General features: G+C 40.0%; 6 protein-coding genes across 7 annotated transcripts; 1 reads left to right on the top strand and 5 right to left on the bottom strand.

Annotated features, from left to right (window-relative positions):
• Positions 1–5,241: 5,241 nt before the first annotated feature.
• LOC139662393 (histone H3) lies at positions 5,242–5,652 on the bottom strand. The gene has a single exon (XM_071541074.1). It carries the CDS (start codon positions 5,650–5,652, stop codon positions 5,242–5,244), a length of 411 nt encoding a protein of 136 aa, XP_071397175.1.
• Positions 5,653–6,015: 363 nt separating this feature from the next.
• On the top strand, positions 6,016–6,423 carry LOC139662400 (histone H2A-like). Its single transcript, XM_071541083.1, has one exon. The coding sequence runs from the start codon at positions 6,016–6,018 to the stop codon at positions 6,397–6,399; it is 384 nt and encodes a 127-aa protein (XP_071397184.1). The 3' UTR covers positions 6,400–6,423.
• Positions 6,424–7,165: 742 nt separating this feature from the next.
• On the bottom strand, positions 7,166–7,771 carry LOC139662386 (histone H1-like). The gene has a single exon (XM_071541066.1). It carries the CDS (start codon positions 7,769–7,771, stop codon positions 7,166–7,168), a length of 606 nt encoding a protein of 201 aa, XP_071397167.1.
• Positions 7,772–9,448: 1,677 nt separating this feature from the next.
• LOC139662401 (histone H2B 1/2) lies at positions 9,449–9,842 on the bottom strand. Its single transcript, XM_071541084.1, has one exon. It carries the CDS (start codon positions 9,832–9,834, stop codon positions 9,460–9,462), a length of 375 nt encoding a protein of 124 aa, XP_071397185.1. The 5' UTR covers positions 9,835–9,842; the 3' UTR covers positions 9,449–9,459.
• A 1,084-nt stretch (positions 9,843–10,926) lies between these two features.
• On the bottom strand, positions 10,927–11,267 carry LOC139662396 (histone H4). The gene has a single exon (XM_071541078.1). It carries the CDS (start codon positions 11,257–11,259, stop codon positions 10,948–10,950), a length of 312 nt encoding a protein of 103 aa, XP_071397179.1. The 5' UTR covers positions 11,260–11,267; the 3' UTR covers positions 10,927–10,947.
• A 5,425-nt stretch (positions 11,268–16,692) lies between these two features.
• Positions 16,693–22,616, bottom strand: LOC139662382 (uncharacterized). 2 transcript variants are annotated; one of them, XM_071541062.1, is made up of 6 exons: positions 22,540–22,616; positions 21,149–21,181; positions 20,731–21,042; positions 19,582–19,905; positions 18,720–18,845; positions 16,693–17,735 (listed from the first exon to the last, which is right to left on the bottom strand). In XM_071541062.1, exons 1-6 carry the CDS (start codon positions 22,589–22,591, stop codon positions 17,368–17,370), a joined length of 1,215 nt encoding a protein of 404 aa, XP_071397163.1. In that variant the 5' UTR covers positions 22,592–22,616; the 3' UTR covers positions 16,693–17,367. The 2 variants fall into 2 exon arrangements, with proteins under 2 accessions (XP_071397163.1, XP_071397164.1); XM_071541063.1 differs by having other exon boundaries at positions 18,726–18,845.
• Between the last annotated feature and the right edge of the window lie 1,486 nt (positions 22,617–24,102).

The raw sequence follows: 24,102 nt of genomic DNA, 5'->3' as shown, positions 1-24,102 counted from the left end.
AAAACAAAACACAGAATTTAAATTAAACCGTTATTGTTCTTAACAGTCAGTCTGGCCTATTAAAACTAAACATCAGCAGACGACTTGTAGGTTGAGTTTAATGTGATCTAGTAGGTGGATACAGCTAAAATCTTCCCCTAACAGCTGTAGTTGTCGACACTGGAAGCAGAAGCGATGAATGCGCCTGGAGCATTCCCATGTTCACAGAGCACAAAAAATACAGATTCATATGACTTCTGGTGGCTTCTAAATAAAAATGGGCCCAAGGATTTAAAACTGATAATTCAAAGGGTCAAAGACAACAAAAAGTCTGAGCTTTACAAGCGTTTCTTTTCTAATGTACTCTCTAATGTAATCTCCATGGGAAAAAGTATTTTTGGGCCCCATGGCGTCAGTAACTTGCAGTTCAGAGCCTGGCTATTAACAGTGAAAGCAGATATCCACTCTCCCAAAACAAACTCTTTCATCTGTGGAAATTTCCCGTGCAGATCAGCATGGTAAAAACTGATAAGTTCTTTAATGGACACACAGGAGAACATCCAAACATTAAAAGTCATTATGTAGGCGAGCAGGCCATCTCCCATCATTTTATTGAATGCAGCCATAACATCAATGACTAAAAATGCATTGGTATAGAGAAGGTATTGTTAAGTCGCAGTGTGGCAATGATGAACACAACTCTTTAAGAAGAGAATGGCTTTGGATACAGACTCTGAAAACAGCAACCCCGGTATCATGAATGAAGAATTCAGTTTGGCTGACTGAGGCCATTGGCTACACTTAATTGATGATGTTTTGAGTCCAAATAATATACGGTATCTACTGCACTCAAGTACCTGTTTTGAAGCCTCTGACTCAGAAACCTCTGTGGTTGACTGGTTCCTGACCACAGGGCTGGATGTAAGTCTCCCTCTGGGAATCCCCCATTCTACTCGATTGGTGATTTAATTGTCACTTGAATAAACTGACAAGGTATCCGTGAGGGAAGATGGTGTTGAATTATCTAAAGGAGAAACATCTTGAAAACAAGGTAAAATGTAATGATGAAAATGTGTCCAGTACAAGTGTGGCCTGCTCAAAATGTGCTATTCAGGGATGGCCTGACACTATAGTAAAGATGATTTGTGACAGTGATTATTTCAAATAAAATGTCAAAATTTTCGACATAGCAAAATGTGACCTTGTGTAACACAAGCATGGCACAATCACAACCAACCCCACATTTTCAAACTATTCTGGCAAATGGATGCTAATCTGTCTTCCACTTAAAAATTGTTTCTTAGTTAACCTACTTTGTCACAGTAGTCAGACAGTAAGGTACATAAAGTAGTCTCACTTTGACAACATTTGTGCAGCAGAAAAACTGTGAGCACTGATTATTACAGCAGATTTAATAATGAAAGACCTTCATCTGAAATGCTGTCACGTATTGTCAGGCATAAGTCAGGATTGGCCTCTATCAGTTCAAGAAGGATGTCTTCCTCCACTGATGTGTCAGTTTCATCAAAGACGTGAAGTTCAGCTGCATCATGAAGCCCAAACTTGTTTTTGACTACAGGAAGAAAAGCATGACACCAGATAAGATACCTGAAGCAGGTTTAGAACTGCACATAATGCATTACTGATACACCAATGTGTCTCTAAAATCATTCTGAAATTGCACATTGCTTTCACTAGTTAACAATAGTATTATGATGTTTTATAATTAATTATATGATTTTAATTGGCAAATTTCTCATTCATAAATCTAAATTTTCCAAATTGTCCATTTTAACACTTTCTTAATAGAACTCAATTTGAATATAGATACACTTAAACTAGTAAAGAATAAGAAAGCTTTAAGATGTATTATTTTTGTTATATTATTATATATCTTACTATAGTACGGCTCATGCAAATGTATTAACCAGCTTCTTGTATGTCTATTTGTTTTGTAAAGTTCTTGTTGTTTAATTAAAAAAAAATAAAAAAAATAAAAAAATGCATGTGTAAAAGACTTGCATTTAACAGGTCAGCACTAAGAAGCATAGAGCCCTCTAGTGACCAATGCTGGTAATGCCAATATGAACTGTCATAAGAAAGAAAGCCACCCTAGTAAAACTATATAAAACTATATATGAATATATATAACTATATACTATATATAACTATATATATATATATATATATATATTAATTCATACATTATGACATTACTGACATTCAAATAAAAAATTAAAAAAAATCTTGACATAAGGCAGATATACACTACTACACAAGCGGCGAGCTACTCACCTTCATTGATGAATTCCAAATAGGTGAAACCTGATTGTAATCTGATGTACTTCTTGGTACTTCTTGGTACTTCTTGGTACTTCTTGGTACTTCTTGGTACTTCTTGGTACTCTGGTATTTCACCTTCAGCAACATGACGACATCTCACAGAAACTGCATGCAGTAGAGAGCATAGCTGTTTAACTTTCACAGGTGTTATCAACTGAATTTTAATTTCAGCCAATTGGCCAAAAATGTACAATACAATGCTATTTTAAATCTATTGAAATATTGATTCTGAAAGAAATTGTTAAATTCTCCAGTGACCTGCACTAATACTACTAATTAATTGTACCAGGAGGCAGAAGGTAATTTCCTGTCGTGCCTTATGAGATCTAATGTATGGATCAAATCCACGATGTGGGAGCAATATTCTTGCATGCTTTAAACAAATGGAAAGATGGAATTATGCTTTGAATTATGTTTTGACATTCTTTTTTTACCGCTTGTCTTCAAGTGCTGAGCTATTAATAGAAAATAAGGTAGCCTAATACCTCTATGGGGCTCTATGTTGCTGGACTGCCATAAACCCCCCTAACTATTTTTTTATGGATTTACATTATTCATTCACATGGGTCGCATTTTCAGGTTGGAAAAAACGGGGGGAAAAAACCTAAAGAAAATCACATCCTTGAAAATACAACACAGTCAACAAACAACATAGCCTAAGTTCACACTATCAACAGCACCATTTTGCAGCACATAGCCTACAGAAGTGTACAAAGCCAGAATGAATACACAGAAAAATATGTGCTTATTTTTTAGAAGAGTTTCCTCTTGATTTTTTGGCAGCAAAATCCTCAATGAGACTTGTAAATTCCACGTAGATAAATGTGACTCTACACATTAAAGATGTTAAATAGCTAACTATATGCACCAGCTTCAACATATCTATCACGTTACACCCGACCTGACGTTATTGCACAAGTTTATATAATGATTGATAGCCGTTATAAGTAAATACATTTAGGCTAGTTCTTACCTTTATATGTCGAAAATTCCCGAAGCTCGCAGACAACTCTTCCCTCCATGTCACCGTGTGCTGAAAAAGAAACGGAGCCAACTGTAATTAACTCCAGAACTTAACAGTTTTTACCATGTTGATCTGCACGGGAAATTTCCACAGATGAAAGAGTTTGTTTTGGGAGAGTGGATATCTGCTTTCACCGTTAGTAGCCAGGCTCTAAACTGCAAGTTACTGACGCCATGGGGCCCAAAAGGATTGTAAGGATTCCTAGATGTTTCATGTCCTACAGTTAATGAATCATGTGCACTGCGCACTTACACACAATAAATCTGTAGTCTCAAGGCAAACAGGCAAGGTGACCATTTATAGCATTCACTTTGCTACATAGACAGTAGAGAGCAGTGAGCAGAGGTACCAGTCTGTCCTCTGGGGTCCAACCTGCGACAGCATGGACAAGCTTACTGATGACTGCAGCCTGCCTGAGTTACAAGTGGGAGACTGGCTTCTCTTTGACAACATGGGTGCTTACACAGTTAGCATGTCTACCGACTTCAATGGCTTTGAAAAAGCACACATCTATAATGTTGTGACACCTGAGGCATGGCAAGCCTTAATCCCTTCTCATACATGCAGCCCTTTACATGAATAACCTTGTAGCATCTCTGTAAAGGTTCTGTATGAACATGAGAGAACAATGGCACAATATTGATGTAGCTAAATTGACAAGCCTATGTTGAATATTTTGTGATCCAAATGACATTTGTTTTCTCTGTAACTGCCTCCCACTGTAGGGTGATTGTTTTTCCTCTCATTTTCATTTGAGATTTGTATTCAGACCTGGTGTGTTTATGGATGAATTCGTACAACCCCTTCTGTTCTTTCAAGTCTGTATTAGTCCTGTAAGTAGGATTTTACAGAGCATTTGCTGTGGAGTGTCTGCCTGACACTGAAGTACAACCTGATTGTGTTGTGTCAATGTTTCTTTCTTTCTTCATCATTCAGGATATTCCAGATCTCACCAAGTACATGATACATACAGTAGACAGCAGATATAAGCATAGTACTAACGTGTGTATGCATGGTACTAAAACAGTAGCATACACTTACATTAGGAACACATGTAACGCACCAGAGGTTCACACTTCCAGGATGTCATTAGGACGTAAATCCAGTGGCAGTAAGTTCTTACATAGCTTGTCTTCTGTGGGAGTTTATAGTAGAAAAAAATGCAGCAAGTATTGTTTGAGAATGTGGAGGTTAGAAACACCCCAGCTCATATCAGTAAAAAGTAGTGGTACATAACATACAGAATAGGCCTATACTGCAGTTTATCAAAGAGCTAGAGTAAATGCTGACAAGTTGAACAATCCCCTCTACAGGACAAATAATGTAATGGCAATACAATAATAATTGTTGTTTTCATACAAAGACTCCAGTTCACTTTGCACAGATACCAAAACTACGGTTACACATTCATTACTGTTGTTCAGGGGTTCTCAATGAATTCTGAGTTAGATGTGGCAAATTTGCCAATCCCGCTTTGTGGAATAAGATACCCCTGAGTACTGTGCATGAATTTGATCTTCTCCACACAGCGTTTAAATAACACTGAATATTGTTCAGCCTAATATAGCCTACAATGATGACAAAAATGTCTGTTGCCTGCTCGATTTCCTTTGGGTGCCTTCTCAAACTATTTGAACATACAGCTAGAAGAGTGTATGGGTTGATCAATGCTAAAAGAAAACTGCATCATCTGTGGTGATTTGTGTTTGGTGACAAGTGAAATTGGTAAATGAAACAAGATTTGTGTCGTTTAACAGCATTAAAGGCGGAAATAAGATGACTAAATGTAATTGTAGGCAAATATAGTAGCATAAGAACAGTAGCTCTTTGGTAGTGAAGATGGAGGTGGCTCTTAAAAGAGCCGTTTTGTGTCGGTGTCTGCAGCAGCAGAAGGTTTAAGCTCGCTCTCCGCGGATGCGGCGGGCCAGCTGTATGTCCTTGGGCATGATGGTGACCCTCTTGGCGTGGATGGCGCACAGGTTGGTGTCCTCAAACAGGCCGACCAGGTAAGCCTCGCTGGCCTCCTGAAGAGCCATGACAGCGGAGCTCTGGAAGCGCAGGTCGGTCTTGAAATCCTGAGCGATTTCTCGGACCAGGCGCTGGAAGGGCAGCTTGCGGATGAGCAGCTCGGTGGATTTCTGGTAGCGACGGATCTCTCTCAGCGCCACGGTACCGGGCCGGTAACGGTGAGGCTTCTTGACGCCGCCGGTGGCCGGGGCGCTCTTACGGGCAGCCTTGGTGGCCAGCTGCTTCCTGGGGGCTTTGCCTCCGGTAGATTTGCGAGCGGTTTGCTTGGTTCTTGCCATTGCTTTTCCTTTCTCTCGACGGAAAAAAAGTGTAACGAACTGGAGCGAAATGCTGCTCTTAAATCACCGGGCTGGGTCTGTAACGGTGACGCTGCTTCACTGCACCGGTTTCTGATTGGTCTGTAGCCAAGCCGCTCCTCCTTCAGGGCAACACCGCCTAAATCTCCGGCGGTTATTGGAGAAAAGTCCTTTCTAAATGTCCGCCAAAATTCAAACTCAGCCGCCCGCTGCTTCTCTGCCTGCAGCCTCTTTTCTGATTGGACGGTCATGAACCGCCCCGTCCGCTCGAAGGACATATAATCGAGGGTTTCCCTTGTGCAACACATTTTCTTTGAGTCACAGCTCTAGAAAGACGACTTTACAATGAGTGGCAGAGGCAAAACTGGCGGAAAGGCTCGCGCCAAGGCAAAGACCCGCTCGTCCCGTGCCGGGCTCCAGTTCCCAGTCGGCCGTGTCCACAGGCTGCTGCGCAAAGGCAACTATGCCCAGCGTGTCGGTGCCGGCGCCCCCGTCTACCTGGCGGCTGTCCTCGAGTACCTGACCGCTGAGATCCTGGAGTTGGCTGGAAACGCTGCCCGCGACAACAAGAAGACCCGCATCATCCCCCGTCACCTGCAGCTGGCCGTCCGCAACGACGAGGAGCTCAACAAGCTGCTGGGCGGAGTCACCATCGCTCAGGGCGGCGTGCTGCCCAACATCCAGGCGGTGCTGCTGCCCAAGAAGACCGAGAAGCCTGCCAAGAAGTAAACCTCACACACCGGCTGCTCTCCTCACAACACAAAGGCTCTTTTAAGAGCCAAACAATCCTCTCCTCAAAAGTGCAAGTTCTGTCACTCTTTTTCATATTTAATCTATAGATTACATCTATACATGTACATATTATGGAGCCTACAACATGTAAACCTCTTCTAAAACTGCAATCAAATTTCATATAGCCTATATTTTCTGGCAATTTTTTCCCTCCTTGAATGTATCACTAAAGCAGTACAATAAATTGCTGTATATACTTTATTTCTTGTATTTAAATAATCTTTAAAGAAATTGCTTTTGTATGTATCTTTATTTTTTTATAATTACAATAACCAATGTAGCCTAATAAATGTATGATCAAAGTCTAAATGCAAATACTTATCTGACTATGATTATTAAGTTACAATCTGATCGAAGAAGGGGTGTAGTGAATGAGTTACTAAGTTAATATTATGTTTTATGCTTTTTACAATGTTGGTCAGCAAGTAACCTGATTACAGAAACAGAACTGTGGGCAAATGGTGTCAAAGAATGGATCGTATGAATATTGAAGCAGAGTCATTTCACCTCATCTAGGCTAGATAAAATGCAGCTTGTTGGCCTACAGCTGAGTTAATACTGAGTAGGCTAATTAATACTTGAAGTAATAAACTTGTAAATGTATTGTTCTATTTCGCACAAGTGCATTAATCAGGAGCTCTTTGATTGAACTTGTGGGTGGCTCTTAGAAGAGCCTTTTGTGGATGAAGTATTGTTTGTATGTTTACTTCTTCTTGGGTGCTGCCTTCTTCTTGGCCACCTTGGGCTTGGCAGCCTTCTTCGCTGGTGCTTTCTTGGCAGCAGCGGGCTTTTTGGCCACCTTCTTGGGACTCTTGGTGGCCTTCTTGGGGCTCTTGGCTGGCTTCTTGGCCGCTGCGGGCTTCTTGACTTTCTTGGGTGATTTCTTGGCGGCTGCGGGCTTCTTGGCTGCCGCCTTCTTCTTGGGGCTCTTGGCGGGTTTCTTGGCAGCGGGCTTCTTGGCTTTCGGGGCGGCCTTCTTGGCAGCGGGCTTCTTGGGCTTGGGGTCGGCCTTCTTGTTGATCTTGAAGGAGCCGGAGGCCCCGGTCCCCTTGGTCTGGAGCAGAGTGCCCTTGGTCACCAGGCTCTTGACGGCGATCTTGACGCGGGCCTTGTTCTTGTCCACGTCGTAGCCTCCGGCAGCCAGGCTCTTCTTGAGGGCGGCCAGAGACACGCCGCTCCGCTCCTTGGAGGCGGACACGGCTTTAACGATCAGCTCACCGACGCTGGGGCCGGCCTTCTTCGGCCTGGGAGCCTTCTTCTTGGCCGCTTTGGCCGGGGCGGCGGCTGGAGCTGGGGCGACTTCTGCCATTCTCTTCTCTGTCGTTACTTCAGATACACACCAAACCGGGAGTCTGACTAGACTGGTAGTGGAGCCGGAGCAGGGGGTGGGACTTAAACACACTATGAGAACCGTGTAGACTCCACTCAGCCCACCGTCCTTTGTGCAGGCGGAATGCCGTGCAGCTTGTGTTTTCTCTTCATCGATAAATGTCTAAAATACAGATCCGGGAGAAATACTGAAGTCCAACAGCGAATGGACCCGATAGCAGACTTGTGTCTCTTCATACTGAAGTCATGTGGAGCGCTGAAGGTTTCTGCATTTTGTTCGGGGAGGCTCCAAACCTCACCTATGCACCGTCGTGGGAAGCGCTGCTCGGTGACATTTCTCTCCTAAAATGCTTTAAAGTGCATTAGATACCCACCAAAACCCGTTTACAGCCGGCCGAGATGTTTATCCAGAGATTAAGACTAAAAATAATCACCTCTTGAAAATCGTTTTGATTTAAACTGAAGCTATTTTGGTATCAGCAAACACACTCATGATGGCGGTGGCTGTGGCGTGAGACTCCCTATGAGAGATGGACACTGTGGCTATGACCATTTATTTTGTTCTGTTGAGGACTTCGTTCATGATTAATAAGATCTGAAAATGTTTTTTATTCATCATAACACAAGTAAATATAATTGACATGTCTTTCCATTTTGGAGGTTCTACTGAACACAACCTTGTCAAGGCCTTTATCTACGAAAATATAAGGAAAGCAAATGCTGGTAACGAAAATATTTACACATTTTGTATCATATGTTTTTTATGTATGTTATTGAACATTTAGGGTACTGTAGATAAGATAAGATACGGCAGATGTCAGTTATACGCATTCCTCAGATGTGGGGGAAGCTGTGTGTCTGTCAAGTCAAGTCAAGATTATTTATACAGCCCTTCATCACAAAAGCATGGACTTTACAAAGATCAACCTACCTAAATCTAACTAATCACTTAATGGAAATTACTGTAAATGTCACTGATGTACCTGAAATTTAAAACAATTGAGTCGGAGCTAAAAACATCAAATGTAAATGCAAAACATCAGTGTAAGAAAACTGTGTGAGGAGGAATTGTTTGGTCCATTGCAAAAGAAAAAAAAAGAAGTGTTTGACCATTGGTGTATTATTCCATATCACCTTTTATCTGGCTAATGTTGATTCAAGACAGTAAACTACCGAATAGTGATCGGAGTAATCAGGGTGTGACAGAGACCTCAGTGAAATGAGGACCGATGACGTCTTTCCAGCAACATTTATTTATCTGAGGATGACTGATCCTGCTATAGGAGAGCTTTTATTGTGACTGTACCTTTCGCTCATGAATGGTGACCGGTACAACACCTGAAGTTATCCTAATATCTAAAAGCATAATGGAGCTGACAAAACCGTTACATGTGTGGAAGCAGAATATGAATAAATGTGACGGTACGCTACTGAATGTGCAGCTGTTAAGTGATCGATGAAGTTGTATTAGTGAACGTAGCCGTTTGGAAGACCACCATTCATACCAGGTTGCGAATACAGGTGTGCTTAGTTTCCTTAGTGCCAATAGGCTAGTTAAGGTATCTGGACAATATATTCAATCATATGCAATTGGACTTTGCCCTTCCAGAGAAAGTGTGTGGCTCTTAAAAGAGCCGTTGGGTTGATGTTGACAGCAGGCCGAGCTGATTACTTGGAGCTGGTGTACTTGGTGACGGCCTTGGTGCCCTCGGACACGGCGTGCTTGGCCAGCTCACCGGGAAGCAGGAGACGCACGGCGGTCTGTATCTCCCTGGAAGTGATGGTGGAGCGCTTGTTGTAGTGAGCCAGGCGAGACGCCTCACCGGCGATGCGCTCGAAGATGTCGTTGACGAAGGAGTTCATGATGCCCATGGCCTTGGACGAGATGCCGGTGTCGGGATGGACCTGCTTCAGCACCTTGTACACGTAGATGGCGTAGCTCTCCTTCCTGGTCTTTCTGCGCTTCTTGCCTCCCTTGCCGGCGGTCTTGGTCACGGCTTTCTTGGAGCCTTTCTTGGGCGCTGACTTCGCTGGTTCAGGCATGATGACTTCTCGGTACTTCACAGTAACGAATAAAATCACGTTGACAAAGCGACTCCTTTTATAGGCAGTTATGCAAATAGCACTGTGCGGTTCCCCGCCTGCGATTGGTTGAGTTTTGTCGCTTTACTGTGAGGCGGCTTTACGACTGCGCAGCTTCCTGTATATGATTGGTTGATCTCCAGATGGCGGCTGAATAAACGCCTCTTTGGGTTGGACGTGTGTTACAAAAATGTGTTTGTCTTTTTTTCACTTCCCGCGCGCGGACTCGCGAGTAGACTATTGTTCCCCTCCATTTGATCTTCAAAAAAAAAATGCAGAGCATTTCACAAACTGATACAAGTCTGTTTTAAAACCTCCGTCCTTTGCTCTATATTTTCTCCTTATTAATGTTTCACCATTATCCCCTGTGCTGGTTCACGGACCATCTTTGCAAATAGCAAATACATCCTGCAATTCACAATGTCAGGATCATACACGTAGTCTACAATAGACACAATGTAATATGGGCAGCTGCAATAGTTATGCCAGCACATACAGACAGTCGTGGTATAAAGACAACTAAATAAACACAATTTAGGAAACATGTTTTTGATATTTTTTGCACAAGTAGGCCTGCATTAATCAGCTGCTTTTCCAATGAACTTTGTGTGTGCATCCTGCCATGCATTGTATTTTCACCGAAGCTGTGAATCCAGTATTGTTTTGCAACATGATGCGATGGCTTTCAACTGATTCGGTCGATTAATAGAAATGTAATATCGATCTCTGAGGTGATGCATTCAAACACCATCATGTGCAGTGCGCAGAGCAACTTTAAATCCACAACGTGACCTCTCGAGTTAGTGTGTAAGCCATTTGAATCACGCAGCGCTGTTTGGGGCAGATTGAAACTATGCCTGCCTACACAATTTAATATATGACCTCATATTTTAAAAGTAATTCATGTTGTACCGCCGTGTTTAAGTGTTAAATATTCAATTAATGTAAGCTATGTAGGCAGTTTGGTGGTTAAAAAACGTAGTTAATAACCCAGAAAACAGGAATGAATTCTTTGTAAAATGTGGGCGGCTCTTAAAAGAGCCTTTGTGTGGTTTTGTTGGTCGGTAAATGGCGTTAACCTCCGAAGCCGTAGAGAGTGCGGCCCTGCCTCTTGAGAGCATAGACCACATCCATGGCGGTGACGGTCTTCCTCTTGGCGTGCTCGGTGTAGGTGACGGCATCACGGATGACGTTCTCCAGGAAGACCTTCAACACACCGCGGGTCTCCTCGTAGATCAGACCGGAGATGCGCTTCACCCCGCCGCGGCGAGCTAGACGGCGGATCGCGGGCTTGGTGATTCCCTGGATGTTATCACGGAGGACTTTACGGTGCCGCTTGGCGCCTCCTTTACCGAGTCCCTTTCCGCCTTTGCCTCTTCCGCTCATGGTGCTGATTCGTTTAGTTCAAAAGTAGAACAAACTGATGTAGACGTCTAGCAACATTCACTATATACACCTTCATTGCGGACGTAAAGGAGGACGGAAAGAGCGCCTTAGCTGGGCGGTGCCAAACTCTGCAGTCCTTCCCGGAACTTTAGTTGCGGCGAGTTAGCAGAAGCTACCAGCAATCGCATTTCCGGTTGGGCTTTTTTGCCTTCAAAATAAAATGAGAAAACGGACAGTAGAATATCAGTGACGCGATGCGACCTCTCCACCGGGGCTGCAGAGTCTATTCTCGCTGTAAAAATAAGTATAGATGAATGGTCTACTCTCTCCTGTATTACTGTAATTATATTCAGAAGAACAGGCTATGTTTTCATTATACATTTTTTTTTTTAAACTGACAGATATTGCATGCAACAACCATTTCATGTTTCTTTGCATAAATAAAAGCCTAATACAGTTAATCCAGTATAAGACCTATGCCACAAAATATTGGACAGATTTAATTTACATAATGTTTAATTAAATTGTCATCAAATGCAACATCGGTTTGAACAAGTTGTAAGTTCAGGTTTAAAACTAAGAAAACTGCATCAAACAGATTTCCATACATCTATAAACCAGTTTTGATTGTCATTCAATGATTTAGCCTAGATAAAGTGTGCATAACAAGCAGTGTCCATTGAAAGTGGCAGAATACAAAAGAAAGTAACAGCATCCAGGGAATATCAACAAGTAGGCTAGCCTAAACTTTTCAAAAATAAAAAAATAAAAACTATTTTCTTACTTTACATTTAATTGTCACCTGATTCAGCGCTACAGGCTAAGCGTCGGGCAATATTGATTAGCGCCACCGAGTGACTGTGGTGGATAAGAGACATTACACCTGGGCGGATTGCTGTCTGTCTTTAGCGGCTGAGTCCACGGGTGAATTTTGAAGCCAAAACTGAGGTGGCCGTAGCGACAATTCCTCTAATGTCCGCTAGAGGATCCAAAAAGACACCAAACCTGGCCCAACGCCATGCAAGTCAATGGCACTGCAACTGCTCTATATTATTTTTATTTTTTTTCCCCAACATGCCTATCTGACAGAATTTAAACATAGGCTATGTGTGCTGTCCAAATAAATATTCTACTGTAGATAAAACACTGTTGACATTTTTCATAGTTATCTTACATTACAATTACATTATAGCAGTCCTACACAGTCTTGTCCATTAGGCAACATATTGTTTTTTTTTTTCTTTCTTTATTTCTTTATTTCTTTCTTTCTTTCTTTCTTTCTACAAAAACTGCCGTCCCATCATGGCAAAATGCAGGATAGTCTGCAAAAAAGTCTGGTCCAAAACATGCCACAATAATGCAATTTTTCTCCTTTCTCCTTTCTCTCCTATAGCAACTGTCCAAATTTAAAACCTCGAAACTGGATGGATATGATTTAATGGTAAATTAAAGTAGCAATTCAGTTTTGAAGCACTTAAGACGAGATTGCATCAAATTAAATTACTTTGATATAGTTTTAGTATCTATTGATGTGGCTGCTGTGTTCTCTCCATCTGTCTCAAATTAATCAAGCAAATAGTCCCAAATGTATTTTCCAGAGAAGTTACCTTGCCTTAATCCTTCAACTTTTTATTCCTGATGAGAGATAAGGAGACAGTCGAGCAGGCCAGAAACAATCAGTGGTGCTGAAACTTGTGATGCAGCCACAGCGCCACCAACAGGCTGAGGACAGTAGAGAGATAGATAGATAGATAGATAGATAGATAGATAGATGGATAGATAGATGGATAGATAGATACTTTATTCAGCTGTTGCTGATGTAATTATGCAACAGGTTCAGCAGAAAGATGAGCCTTAAAAGTATAATGTGCCACTCCTCCATCCATTAATACATGCAGGACAAATGTACTCATAGGCCTACTATTTTCTGAAATAATATGACCTGTTTTATTAGTAACACAACATAAAACTTGTCCTTTTCAGTCCTTTCACTGGAGCCTTTCAGCCACTATGGGGCAGACAATCTGTCTCTCCATACTCTCTTCTGAGAATCCCATTCTAACAACATAGGCTAATTTAGGCTGATAATTTATCTTATTTTTAAAAGGATAGCAATGTAAGGCTTGACTCAACACAAGTGTCAACATGTTCATGGTGTGTGACATGATTTATCCTCTTAATTTCAAACTGTAACAATCCTGGCTTCAACATAACATTTTAACATAACATTTCCTTCCTCTGACTCTTCCTGGGCTGCTTTTAGATCCTCCAAGGAGGCTGAACCCCTTTTAGTTTTACATTTCTAATCTCATGGAATAATGATCTGCTCTGTTTAAAAACACTTGATGATATATGTGTTTAACTTACATTTTACTTACTACATTTTAATATAAATGCAATTAGGTTGGGGGTCTAGTGGCACAGTTTTTCCCTGAAAACACCATTTTGAGAAAACTGATTCAGCAACTCACATTTATGCTCAGGTTTTGACAGCATAATGTATTTTATAGCCTACAGCCTTGAATTAGTATATAATAAAGCAGCAAAAATATCTACTAGCATTTACATACAGGAACCATGACATCTTTAGCAAGATGAAATCACCAGACATGTGAGCAGCATGTTTACATAACCTCCTCACATTTTTTTCAGGAATCTGTTCTTTTAGGTTACTTCTACTTTAGTGCTTATATCATATTTCCTTTTTCCAATTATATTCGTCTGAGGCAATTAGGCTACGATTCATTCCACTGAAATTTAAAAACGAAAGTTTGAATTTGTCAAACTATACTTGTTCATTTGTTGGAGCAGTTGGTGCTTCAGTATCGTCGCCCAATCAGAAAAGATGATACGTGCGGTCTAACCACTATTGTCAAGCTAACTTTAACACTTCCTCTCTGTTATCTCTTAGATTTACAAAATAAAACGTCTCATGACAAATCATCATTGATGTAGCTTTTCCTTCCACATTACTGTAAATGCAAATCAAGTGACGATAAGATTGGAAGAAAAACTCTCAAAGCAATGACAAAGACAAAACAATCAGACAGAAAGACAGTTATGCATATAGGCTACCTGCATGTAGCCCATATTGTCTCTCTTAAACCTGTAGCCTAGATGAAAGAGAAGGGAGACTGTCACGGAGATGCCCGATGCCTTATATTAACATACACAGCCAAACATTCCCTGCATTAACTTTCATTTCTTTACCATAGATTACATCTTGGCGCCACTAAGAGATGTTAGTTAAGTGTTACTGTGTTTTGGTTTTGATTATTAGATTCTTGCATTTTCATTGTAGTCTGTGTCTCACTGCAGTGTTCCAGCCATACCGGGAGGCAGGGGCGATTCTAGGATCAGACCTTTAGCTCAGCCCCTAATGAGAATGTGACATGCATACAGTGCCTTGCAAAAGTCTTCAACCCCCCTGCTAAATCATTAATTTCACTGGATAACAATTAATACATTAATATTTTTCTATATATAGGGCCTATTTTAATTTACAACAATAATACTTTTAATGACTTTCTAGTAAGTAACATGAGTTTTACACCACAAAATATTTTTTAAGAAAATGAAAAATTGAATATGCTGTTTGCAAAAGTATTCAACCCCTTTCACTTTGGCAAACCTCATTTCAATTAGGTACACAATGTTACCTTCAGAAGCAACCTAATTAGTTGGGTGGTCTATTGTAGTGTATAAGAATAATGGTTCAGAAAGAACAATCACAGATTTCAATATAATACACCTGTTTTAGAGCGGACCCTCAGTTAGTTAATAAAACCTGAGGCAAAGACTCAATCATAATGACCACAGAAAACAGAAAACAGGAATGGACTCTTTGTGTAGATGACTTGTTTTTTTTTTTTTTTGGCTATTCATGGCAGTAGGCAAACAACTTTTTTTGCGCATTACCGCCACCAACTGAACAGGAGTATGAATCAGGGAACTGATTGGTTGAGCTCCAGCTGGCGGTTAGATTTGCGTCACGCCCGCACGCGGACTCTGGTGTGTTGCTCATTCTCCTTCATTCACAACTCTTCTTCAATACAGGGCGGCATGAAGAGCTTTTTACAATCTAGTAAAGGAGTTAAAATCTCACACCGCTGCTACATTTTTCCTCCTATCATTAAAGTTGTACCTGCATTGATAGTCCTGAAGTATTTATCACCTTTGTTTCTGTTTCATTGATTCATCTACATAGATAGATAGATAGACAGATAGATAGACAGATAGATAGATAGATAGATATCAATAGCTCATGTTATCTCCATTAATAACTTTTTTTTTTCCCATGCTGGAGGATGTGAAGAATTCAGTATTAGACTTTCATACAAAGTTTTGAGTTTTGTGGATTTCAGAAAATTTAAGATACATCTGAGGTAAATTAAACATAACACATGTATTTAAAAAAAACAAAAAAAAAAATGATTATTTTATATAAAACAGTCACACACACTTGGATAACACATTCACATATGTATTACTATTATTAGTAGTAAGTAAGTAACTTTATTTATATAGCACCTTTCGAGAGCAGAGACATCACAAAGTGCTTCAGGGAAATAAAGCATAAACATACATACAAACATAGAACACAATAAAAACAGAACAAAAAAATAAACAAACAATAAAAACAAAAGTAAATAGAAAATTACACAAAGGCAAGTCTAAACAAATGGGTCTTGAGCTGCTTTTTAAAGGTGTCCACAGTGTCCACAGATCTAGTAGTATTGAAGGAAGTTTTTAACAGCAATGAAAAAAGATCAATAGCCTTTTCTCCTCAGGCAGGTCATTAGGTCATTTCATATCCTAAGAGCCTTCAGGAGAAAGACCAAGTCACATGTGTTTTTTCACCACCAGTCAAAATTTTAAAAGGCCCCACATGGATCTGGCCCAGGCTCTTGGCTGGTCAGTGTTCTCACTTGGGTTTTCGCTGTTTAGTTAGATAGTTTATAGGGAGAGTACTTTTGTCCACATGTCCCATCTGCACCAAGTGTGTAAGGAAGCAATTACATTTTATCATATTAATGTAATTGAGTAGATTTTTTGTGGACTTTTTTTGAGTTTCTCAGTCACTAATTTTACTTTTACTTAAGTGAAGTATTACGTAATTTCAATCAGGAAGACTACTTATCATTCATTCATGCTTTCCCTTTACCCAATCAGAGTTGGTGAACACTTTCCCTCTTTTTCCAGAGAACCAATCAGAGTTAGCCGTCACTTCCCTCTCTTTTTCAAAGAGCCAATCGTCTAAGTGACGGGAGTATATACAAGTCACCTACTATGCTGTTGTCCTTCTCTCAGATCTATGCCCTATGCTGCTGTCATCCCAGTTGCTGTGCTTACCTTCGTCCCTCCTCCTCCTCATCATCACCAATGTCCAGGCTCCAGAGGAACTCCCCGGGGGGAACATCCTAATTCTTACGTCTAACCCGGATGTACTCCTAACTTCACGAATGGGAGGAGTTTACGCCAAAGTTTACATCTTGTTTCATGTCATGAATAAACTTTTTCATTCGAGCATTCATCCTAGTCTCTCCTGATTGAACTATGTTTTTACTGAAGTATTGTCCTTCACTACATTTTAAATCCCATCCAGAAGACAAATTTTGTGTCTCTCCATAAGCAACAGAAACTGGATCAACGTAAATTGACAAATGGGTGGAGGCGTGGAGCGATTCACAGTGAACGATCAGTCGGGGTAATCTGGCTTTACTTTGTTCGCTTTACTTTGGAATTTCCAAATTTTCCAGATAATTATAGTTTGAACTCGGTCCTCTCTCCTGTTAAAATCACATGGAAAAGATAACACAGCTAACAACGTTCTCTCAGTAACTTTTACTCTGAGTTCATTTAAAAGGAGACACTTTTTACTTTTACTTCAGTAGATTTTTACACCAGTACTTTTACTTCTATTTAAGTAAAATATCTTTCCACTACTGACCTTCACCCCTGAGTCCTAACTGTCCTTCCATGCCACTAAATAAAATACATATGGACAGAAAAGGATACAAGCCAAGTATCCCTACAAGTTCAACATAATTTTTTGACAAATTTTGTTCACAGTGGATAAATAGTTCAAGAATCTTTACCAGTGGCAACCTAAATATTTTGATAAATGTCCTCTTGTTTATCATAAATGTCCACAATGGATTCAACAAAAGGGTGGTCCAGATTCACATAGTCATTTTCATCATCATCATCATCATCATCATCATCATCATCATCATCACTGATTTCTTCTTTCACATGAATATAATCATCCTCCTCCTCTTCCTCTCTGTCGTCCTCTACAGTGACATAGACCTCCACAGCTTCTTCATAATCGTGATCTTCATCACTCTCCTCTTCCTCTGCCCCTCCTGCTCGCTCCCACTGCTCCCTCTTGGCGTCTGCTGGCTCGACGTTCACATAGTCCTCCTCCTCTTCCTCATCTCTGCCTTCGTATCGGTTCTCGAATCTGACGGCCACTGAAACACAAGCATCAAGTGCAATGTGTCACCAAAATTAAATGAATTCTCACACAGTTCCTTACACACTCTGAAAGACAAACTCTTCTTGAGAACAGGACGAAGATGAAGAATAAAACAGCAGCAACTTGTGTTTTCCTATAATTTACTATAGTGAGTACCAATGGTGGAAGTAACTGATTACATTTACGTTACTGAGTGAGTAGCCCTTGAGAAGTACTTTTTTGAGTATTTTTAACAGTCAGTCATTTTAAGTGCCTTTTTACTGAAGTATTGTACTTCACTACATTTGAAATCCCATCCATTACAGAGTACAAATTTTGTGTCTCTCCATAAGCAACAGAAACTGGACCAACTTAAACTGACAAATTCTGGATCCATTCACCGTGAGAAGAGGAATCTGGGTTTATTTCGTTTGTGCACTTTATCGTGTAATTCCTATTTTGGTAACACTTTATAATAACCATCATTAATAAATGGTAAATTGATAGTTAATTAAACTTTAGTTAATAGTTATTTTACTGTTAACAAACAATGAAATGATCATCATAATGTTTACTAATTATTAGTAATGCTATAATTTATGTTATTTTATCATTCGTTTGTGTAATATAAAATCATTTGTTTATAAATTATATATTGTATCATAGCTTTTTATCCTTTTTACCGTCTCTTATCAGCTATGATACAATATATAATTTATAAACAAATGATAAAATAACATAAATTATAGCATTACTAATAATTAGTAAACATTATTAATGATAATTTCATTGTTTGTTAACAGTAAAATAACTATTAACTAAAGTTTAATTAACTATCAATTTACCATTTATTAATGATGGTTATTATAAAGTGTTACCCCTATTTTTTATTCCAATTAAAATAATCTAGTTTGAACTCTGTCATCTCCTCCTGTTAGAATCACATGGAAAAGTCCACAGCTAACAATGTTCTCTTTTCTAAAAAAAGTAACTCAGTAACTTTTACTCTGAGTACACTGCTTGGTTCGTCGTCTTCTCCTGCAGACCAGACAGACGACCACCAAGACGACCAGCAGCAGCAGCAGGGTGCCGGCTATCACCATGGAGACCAGCAGCACCCAAGACGCTAAGAGGGAAAACACAGGCAAAGATTATGGTAAATTATGTTTTTGATCAATATTCCCTTTTTAATAACATTTTTTTGGGACCTTTTTAGGGTGTGTTTGTAAAATTTTGTTTATTGCTCCCATACCATATTTTTTCAAGAAAATCAACCGGCATTGTGGGCAGTGTGGTGCAAAGGCACTTTGGAAATAGTTATGGTGGGAGTGGAGAGTATTGCTCATTATCCACCCCACCCAGATTTTCTCAGTCAGTCTAGGTATTTTGAACCAGCAACCTTTTGGTCACAATCCTAATTCTTAAGCCTTGTTCAGCCTCCATACTCCTACTGTTCCCTACTGTTGTCGCTGCTCATATTTTTACGTGAAGTATGAGATTTCGATTTTGTATCATTCAGATATTAACTGTAAAATATAGTCCCCATGAAATTAACTCCCATTACTTTTACTTCCTGGAAAACAGTATCTTTAATGGTGACCTCATGCTGCACTAATAGGCCTAAATATACATTTCTAACCAATAAAACCAACAGATTTTTGAACAGCCCCGCCCCTCCACACCCCTCCCATCAAATAAAACTGCCTTTCTCTCCCTGACTGATATTCCATTGGTTTAGACTTGCATTGTTTGCAATGCATTAAGTCCCGCCCCAACATCCTTTTTCAACAGGAAATGCATCAAATCCAGGAAGTAAAGATTTTGTTTCATGGGGTCTTTAAGTTTAAGTTCTGCCCACTTACATTTAATGATGACAGCCATCAGCTTTGTCGCGGTAGAATTGAATTTCTGTCCAGAGACTTCGACTTCATATACACAGCTGTAGTTGCCCTGGTGTTCATGCTCTGCTACAGGGAAGTGAAAGGAGGCTGAGTGGTTGACTGCTGACTTGCTGTAAATGCTGTTGGAGCCAGAGAAAGTGAGATAGAAGACGCCTCCTGGAAACTGGGGGGAAATGGAGCAGGTGATGACGAAGCTGTGACCCCTGGTGACCTCTGAACCCTCAGGACCCCTGACCAGCCCAGCAGGAGGAGACGTCAGGGAGATGCTGGGCTGCTGCAGCTTCACTAGGTGAAAGAGACAAAATCAAATACAAAAGTGAATACAGTAAAGACAAGATACACTTCCTGGATTTGGACATCAGCACAGATGAGGATGGTTTTCCGCACACTTCTATGTTCAGATAACCAACAGACGAGAACACTTCTCTCCATGAAAAAAGTCTCCAAGTTAAAGGAAAATATCCCATTTGAACTGTACCAACGAAAAAGAGTGTGATGTGATGATGACAATGATTTTGATCAAACTGAGTCAAATGAGTTGGAGATTCAATTCTTAAACATAAGATACAAAGTAGGAAGACTGATTGGTAAACCGACCCATGGGATACTTTCTTTGGGATGTGAAGAACCACCCACTCAACACAATGACTCCTAAACCAACCTTGTTTCCAAGGGAACGTATTTGACTGAAAAGTAACAGATTTGAGAATATTAATTGTCCTAATATCTCTGATGAATGAGAATTCAATAAATATGGCAATTTCATGCATCGAAATGTGTGGAAGTTCTACTCCTTTCTCTTTGGACTTAATTGTGTCTCCAGTGTCTTGACAAAGCCTGGCTGGGGGAGTCGTGGTCATTATTTTTAAACATTACATCTGTCAAGGTAAAGTAAAAATGCCTTCTCACCGATTGTGATCTACATGTATGATTTACAAAGCATGCAAAAGTGGAGTAACTTTAAATTCCTGTATCTTAAACAACACAAGCAGCAGCGGCCGGGTAATATAGTTGTAACAAATGTCCCTCGGATGATCAAGAGTTTGATTAACGATACAAGAGACAAAGGAGATAATTTATTTGAGATAAGTGATCAAAAATGCTTCTCACCTGAACAGTTGACACCAGCGTCCTCTTGGTGATCACAGTCTTCTCGTCCAAATACATTATGAGGGCAGTCAGTTAGAAAGCTTTCGTTTCCTGAACAGTGCACATCATCAAGCCAGATCGGGTCAAATCCTGCACCAAAGTAGGCCCGCATAGGGGCATCCACTGCCGTCCCACAGCCCAGCTGCCTGCAAACCACCTCCGCATCCTTCAGGTCCCAGCTGTCATCACAGACCGTTCCCCAGCTGCTGTTGTAATAAATTTCAACTCTTCCAGAGCATAGAGTCGAACCAACTAGTCTGATCTGACCACCATCTGTCAGGCACAGAAGACATACCATATTTTGGCTAGAATCTAAATATAAAACCACAAGATCTTTTTTCTTTCTTTTTTTATGCTTAACTTAGGGGAATGTACTGACCTGCAGGTGAAGATGAGGTCAGGAGAAAAGAGACTAGAGAGGAGAGAAAAGCACAGAGATACAATGCTGCATATCAGACATGTGCAATACTTATTAATTATTTAATTATTTACACTGGTGTATGTATATATTGGAGTATGATGCATATTGTACAGAATTCTTATTTCTCTTATTTCTATATTATTATTATTATTTTTATTCTCACTGTTATATATTGTAGTATAATGCACATGTTTTACATATTTCTTACTTTCGTATTTCTATTTTTCTTATAATTTCTTATAATTTCTCTACGCTTGTATATATTCACTTCTACAATGTGAGCAGCTGCAATGTAACCCAATTTCCCCTCGGGGATCAATAAAGTATTTCTGATTCTGATTCTGATTCTGATTCTGATTCTGAAGTGTGCTGAATTCAACTCACCAGAGTTTTTAAAAGATTTGCAAAACTCCTCTCCTCTCCTCATTATTTAAATGCATCATACATACCATCCTCCCTAGCCTTTTAAAAACTATTGACATGGGATTTCTGCTTCATCAGACGGTTCATCATGAAGGGAAATATGACTGATGGGAGACGTACATGCAACAAGTCATTGGTCATTTTGATGTTTTTTTTTCTGTCTCGCTCCCAGACGGTCGCTGTTGGGTGAAAACCTTCTAACTCCAATTTTGGTGATTTTCATGTTTAAACTTCAATTATATGCTCTTCTGTGGGTTGAGGAAATTCTGTGGCCCTTGGGTTTATGAAAACTTTGCGAAACCTGTAAAATGCATGGTGGACAAGCTAAAACCAAGACTGTATTCTCACTTCCTTAAAAGTTGCAGTTTGGAGAAGGTTTATCTGACAACAGCAATATATTGCGTGAGTGGAGCAGTTGTTTGGAGTGGAGGCAGTGGTTTGTGGCACTTTGTAAAAGTGCTTATTATTATTATTATTATTAGTAGTAGTAGTAGTACCGCTGCCTGGTAAATTGCTTGTCTTTCTACTTCCCTTTACAATAAGAAAAAATGTAGCACATTCAGACTTCGCTGCCATTTTCCTGATATAATAATTTTTAAATTGTTTATTTTTAGTTGATTTGCTATGCTACCATATAAAGCCAAAGAACACTTTTCCTGTCCTGAAAAAAAATGATGATGCATAAGTAGACTGTACATCATTTAAGAGCATTCAATAGAGTTAATTAAACCCCTAGTTATTACGTTTTACCTTAATACACAAAAAAATATTTAACGCTAGTTTGCCTTTGAAGGACAGCGTAATATTTATGCTTCTAAAATAAGTCAAGTGTACAAAATGTCGTGACTGTTGCAGTGCAATCATTTTGAGTCATACAGACTGCTGTGTGTTGAACCTTTTTAAGAAGCAGCACACAGTTTACTCACCAAAGACCATTAGAAGTAGAAAATTCAACATTCTGGTCGGTGGAGGGAGCATCCAGGGTCAGGAGGGGTTCAAAGAGCCAGAGCTGCAGAACAGAAGAACCAATCTTGTTCACAACTTGCATCAGAAGTGTCAGCGGCTCTTACGGACACACAGATACTGCACATATACATGGAAGCAAATGAGAAGAGGAATTCGTAGCATTTCACAACTCAACCTCAGTGTTTTTTTTATCTGACAGTAAGTGTTTTTAAAGACACAGAGCCACTAGTTGCTACTCTCCCTGCAGCAGGGCAAAGTATGACTGAAACCAAAACTGGATCCTGCTCAAAACTATTTTTTTTATGACAAAGTGATCTATGTGTCCGACACAGCTCAGAGGTTTTTCAAAGACTGGGCCAGGAGGAAGATTGAATTGGGTCCCCACATTATTCCTCAGAATTATATTTCAGTCTGAATCTCCCAGTTATGTTATATTGCATAACTTTGGTAAGTGCCTGGAATAACAGGTTGATCAAAATTATTCAGGGAATGGAAGAAACCTGGGGGAACTTGGTTAGATTAGCTATACAGTAACTCAATTATATCCATTTACAAACTGTATACAAGCCGCTCTCAGCTTCCATGGTGCAATGAAAAGCAATAGACCGATTTTCAAATGAATCTATGTAAACCAAGCTGTTAGAGAAATTGAATTACTTGAATTACTTTGAACCATGTAAACCTTGTAATTGCAATATTGCCTTAAGCTGATATCCCAGTGATCGGGGTGTTGGTGTGCATGTGAACTCAATGAATTAGGCCCACTACCCACACATCCAGTAATTTCTAATGTCACCATTGGTCTCAACAGCAACAGGCTAATGGGACGTCTGATCTTTCTGCCTTAAAACGGAGCATCACCAATAGTCTTTTTTAGTGTTGGAGCAGAATAGCACATAAGATCTCATGTTTCAGTGGTTCAGTGAGGAAACACTTTGCACGTTGAATACTGTACTGCAGTTTCACTTGAAACACAAGTAGACGTTGAGTGTGAGAATGGTTGTTACTTCTGCAAATGTTCTCACATCATAGATATAGAGATAAATACATGCCCATGCAAGTGCACATTCACACACACACACACACACACACACACACACACAAACACACGCACGCACACACTTGGTCTTGAGGTTAACATCATCAGAGGTCTGTTTTAGACTGGGTGTGAGTTGCTGATATTTGATGATACTGTAATAGCATGCCACTAGAGAAGAGAAGCCTTCATGTGTTTCCCAGACACACACACACACACATTTTCTGTAAATGGGATGTGGGCTGGAAACTGTGAGAATATCACTATAAAGTGGACTAATAATCAACACTGGAAAAAATATGTTCATCAGGGATTCTTCTAAGATCCGAAGGGAGACAATATCCACCTTGGGTTTCTTCACTTGAAAAAAATATCCCTAAATGATTCCTTTAGCAAATCTCATGTCTAAGAGGTTTGGGGATTGTCAGGATTCATTGACCATTTATGAAGGAGTTATTCTAGGAACCTTCTGGTGTTCCGCTTTGGT

The sequence above is a fragment of the Centroberyx affinis genome, unplaced genomic scaffold (genome assembly GCF_046629955.1).
Source record: "Centroberyx affinis isolate AG114_WGS23_722 - 3 ecotype Tasmania unplaced genomic scaffold, CSIRO-AGI_Caff_v1 ptg003780l_1, whole genome shotgun sequence".
NCBI classification, from domain to species: domain Eukaryota; kingdom Metazoa; phylum Chordata; class Actinopteri; order Beryciformes; family Berycidae; genus Centroberyx; species Centroberyx affinis.
This window is presented reverse-complemented; position numbering and strand designations above follow the sequence as displayed.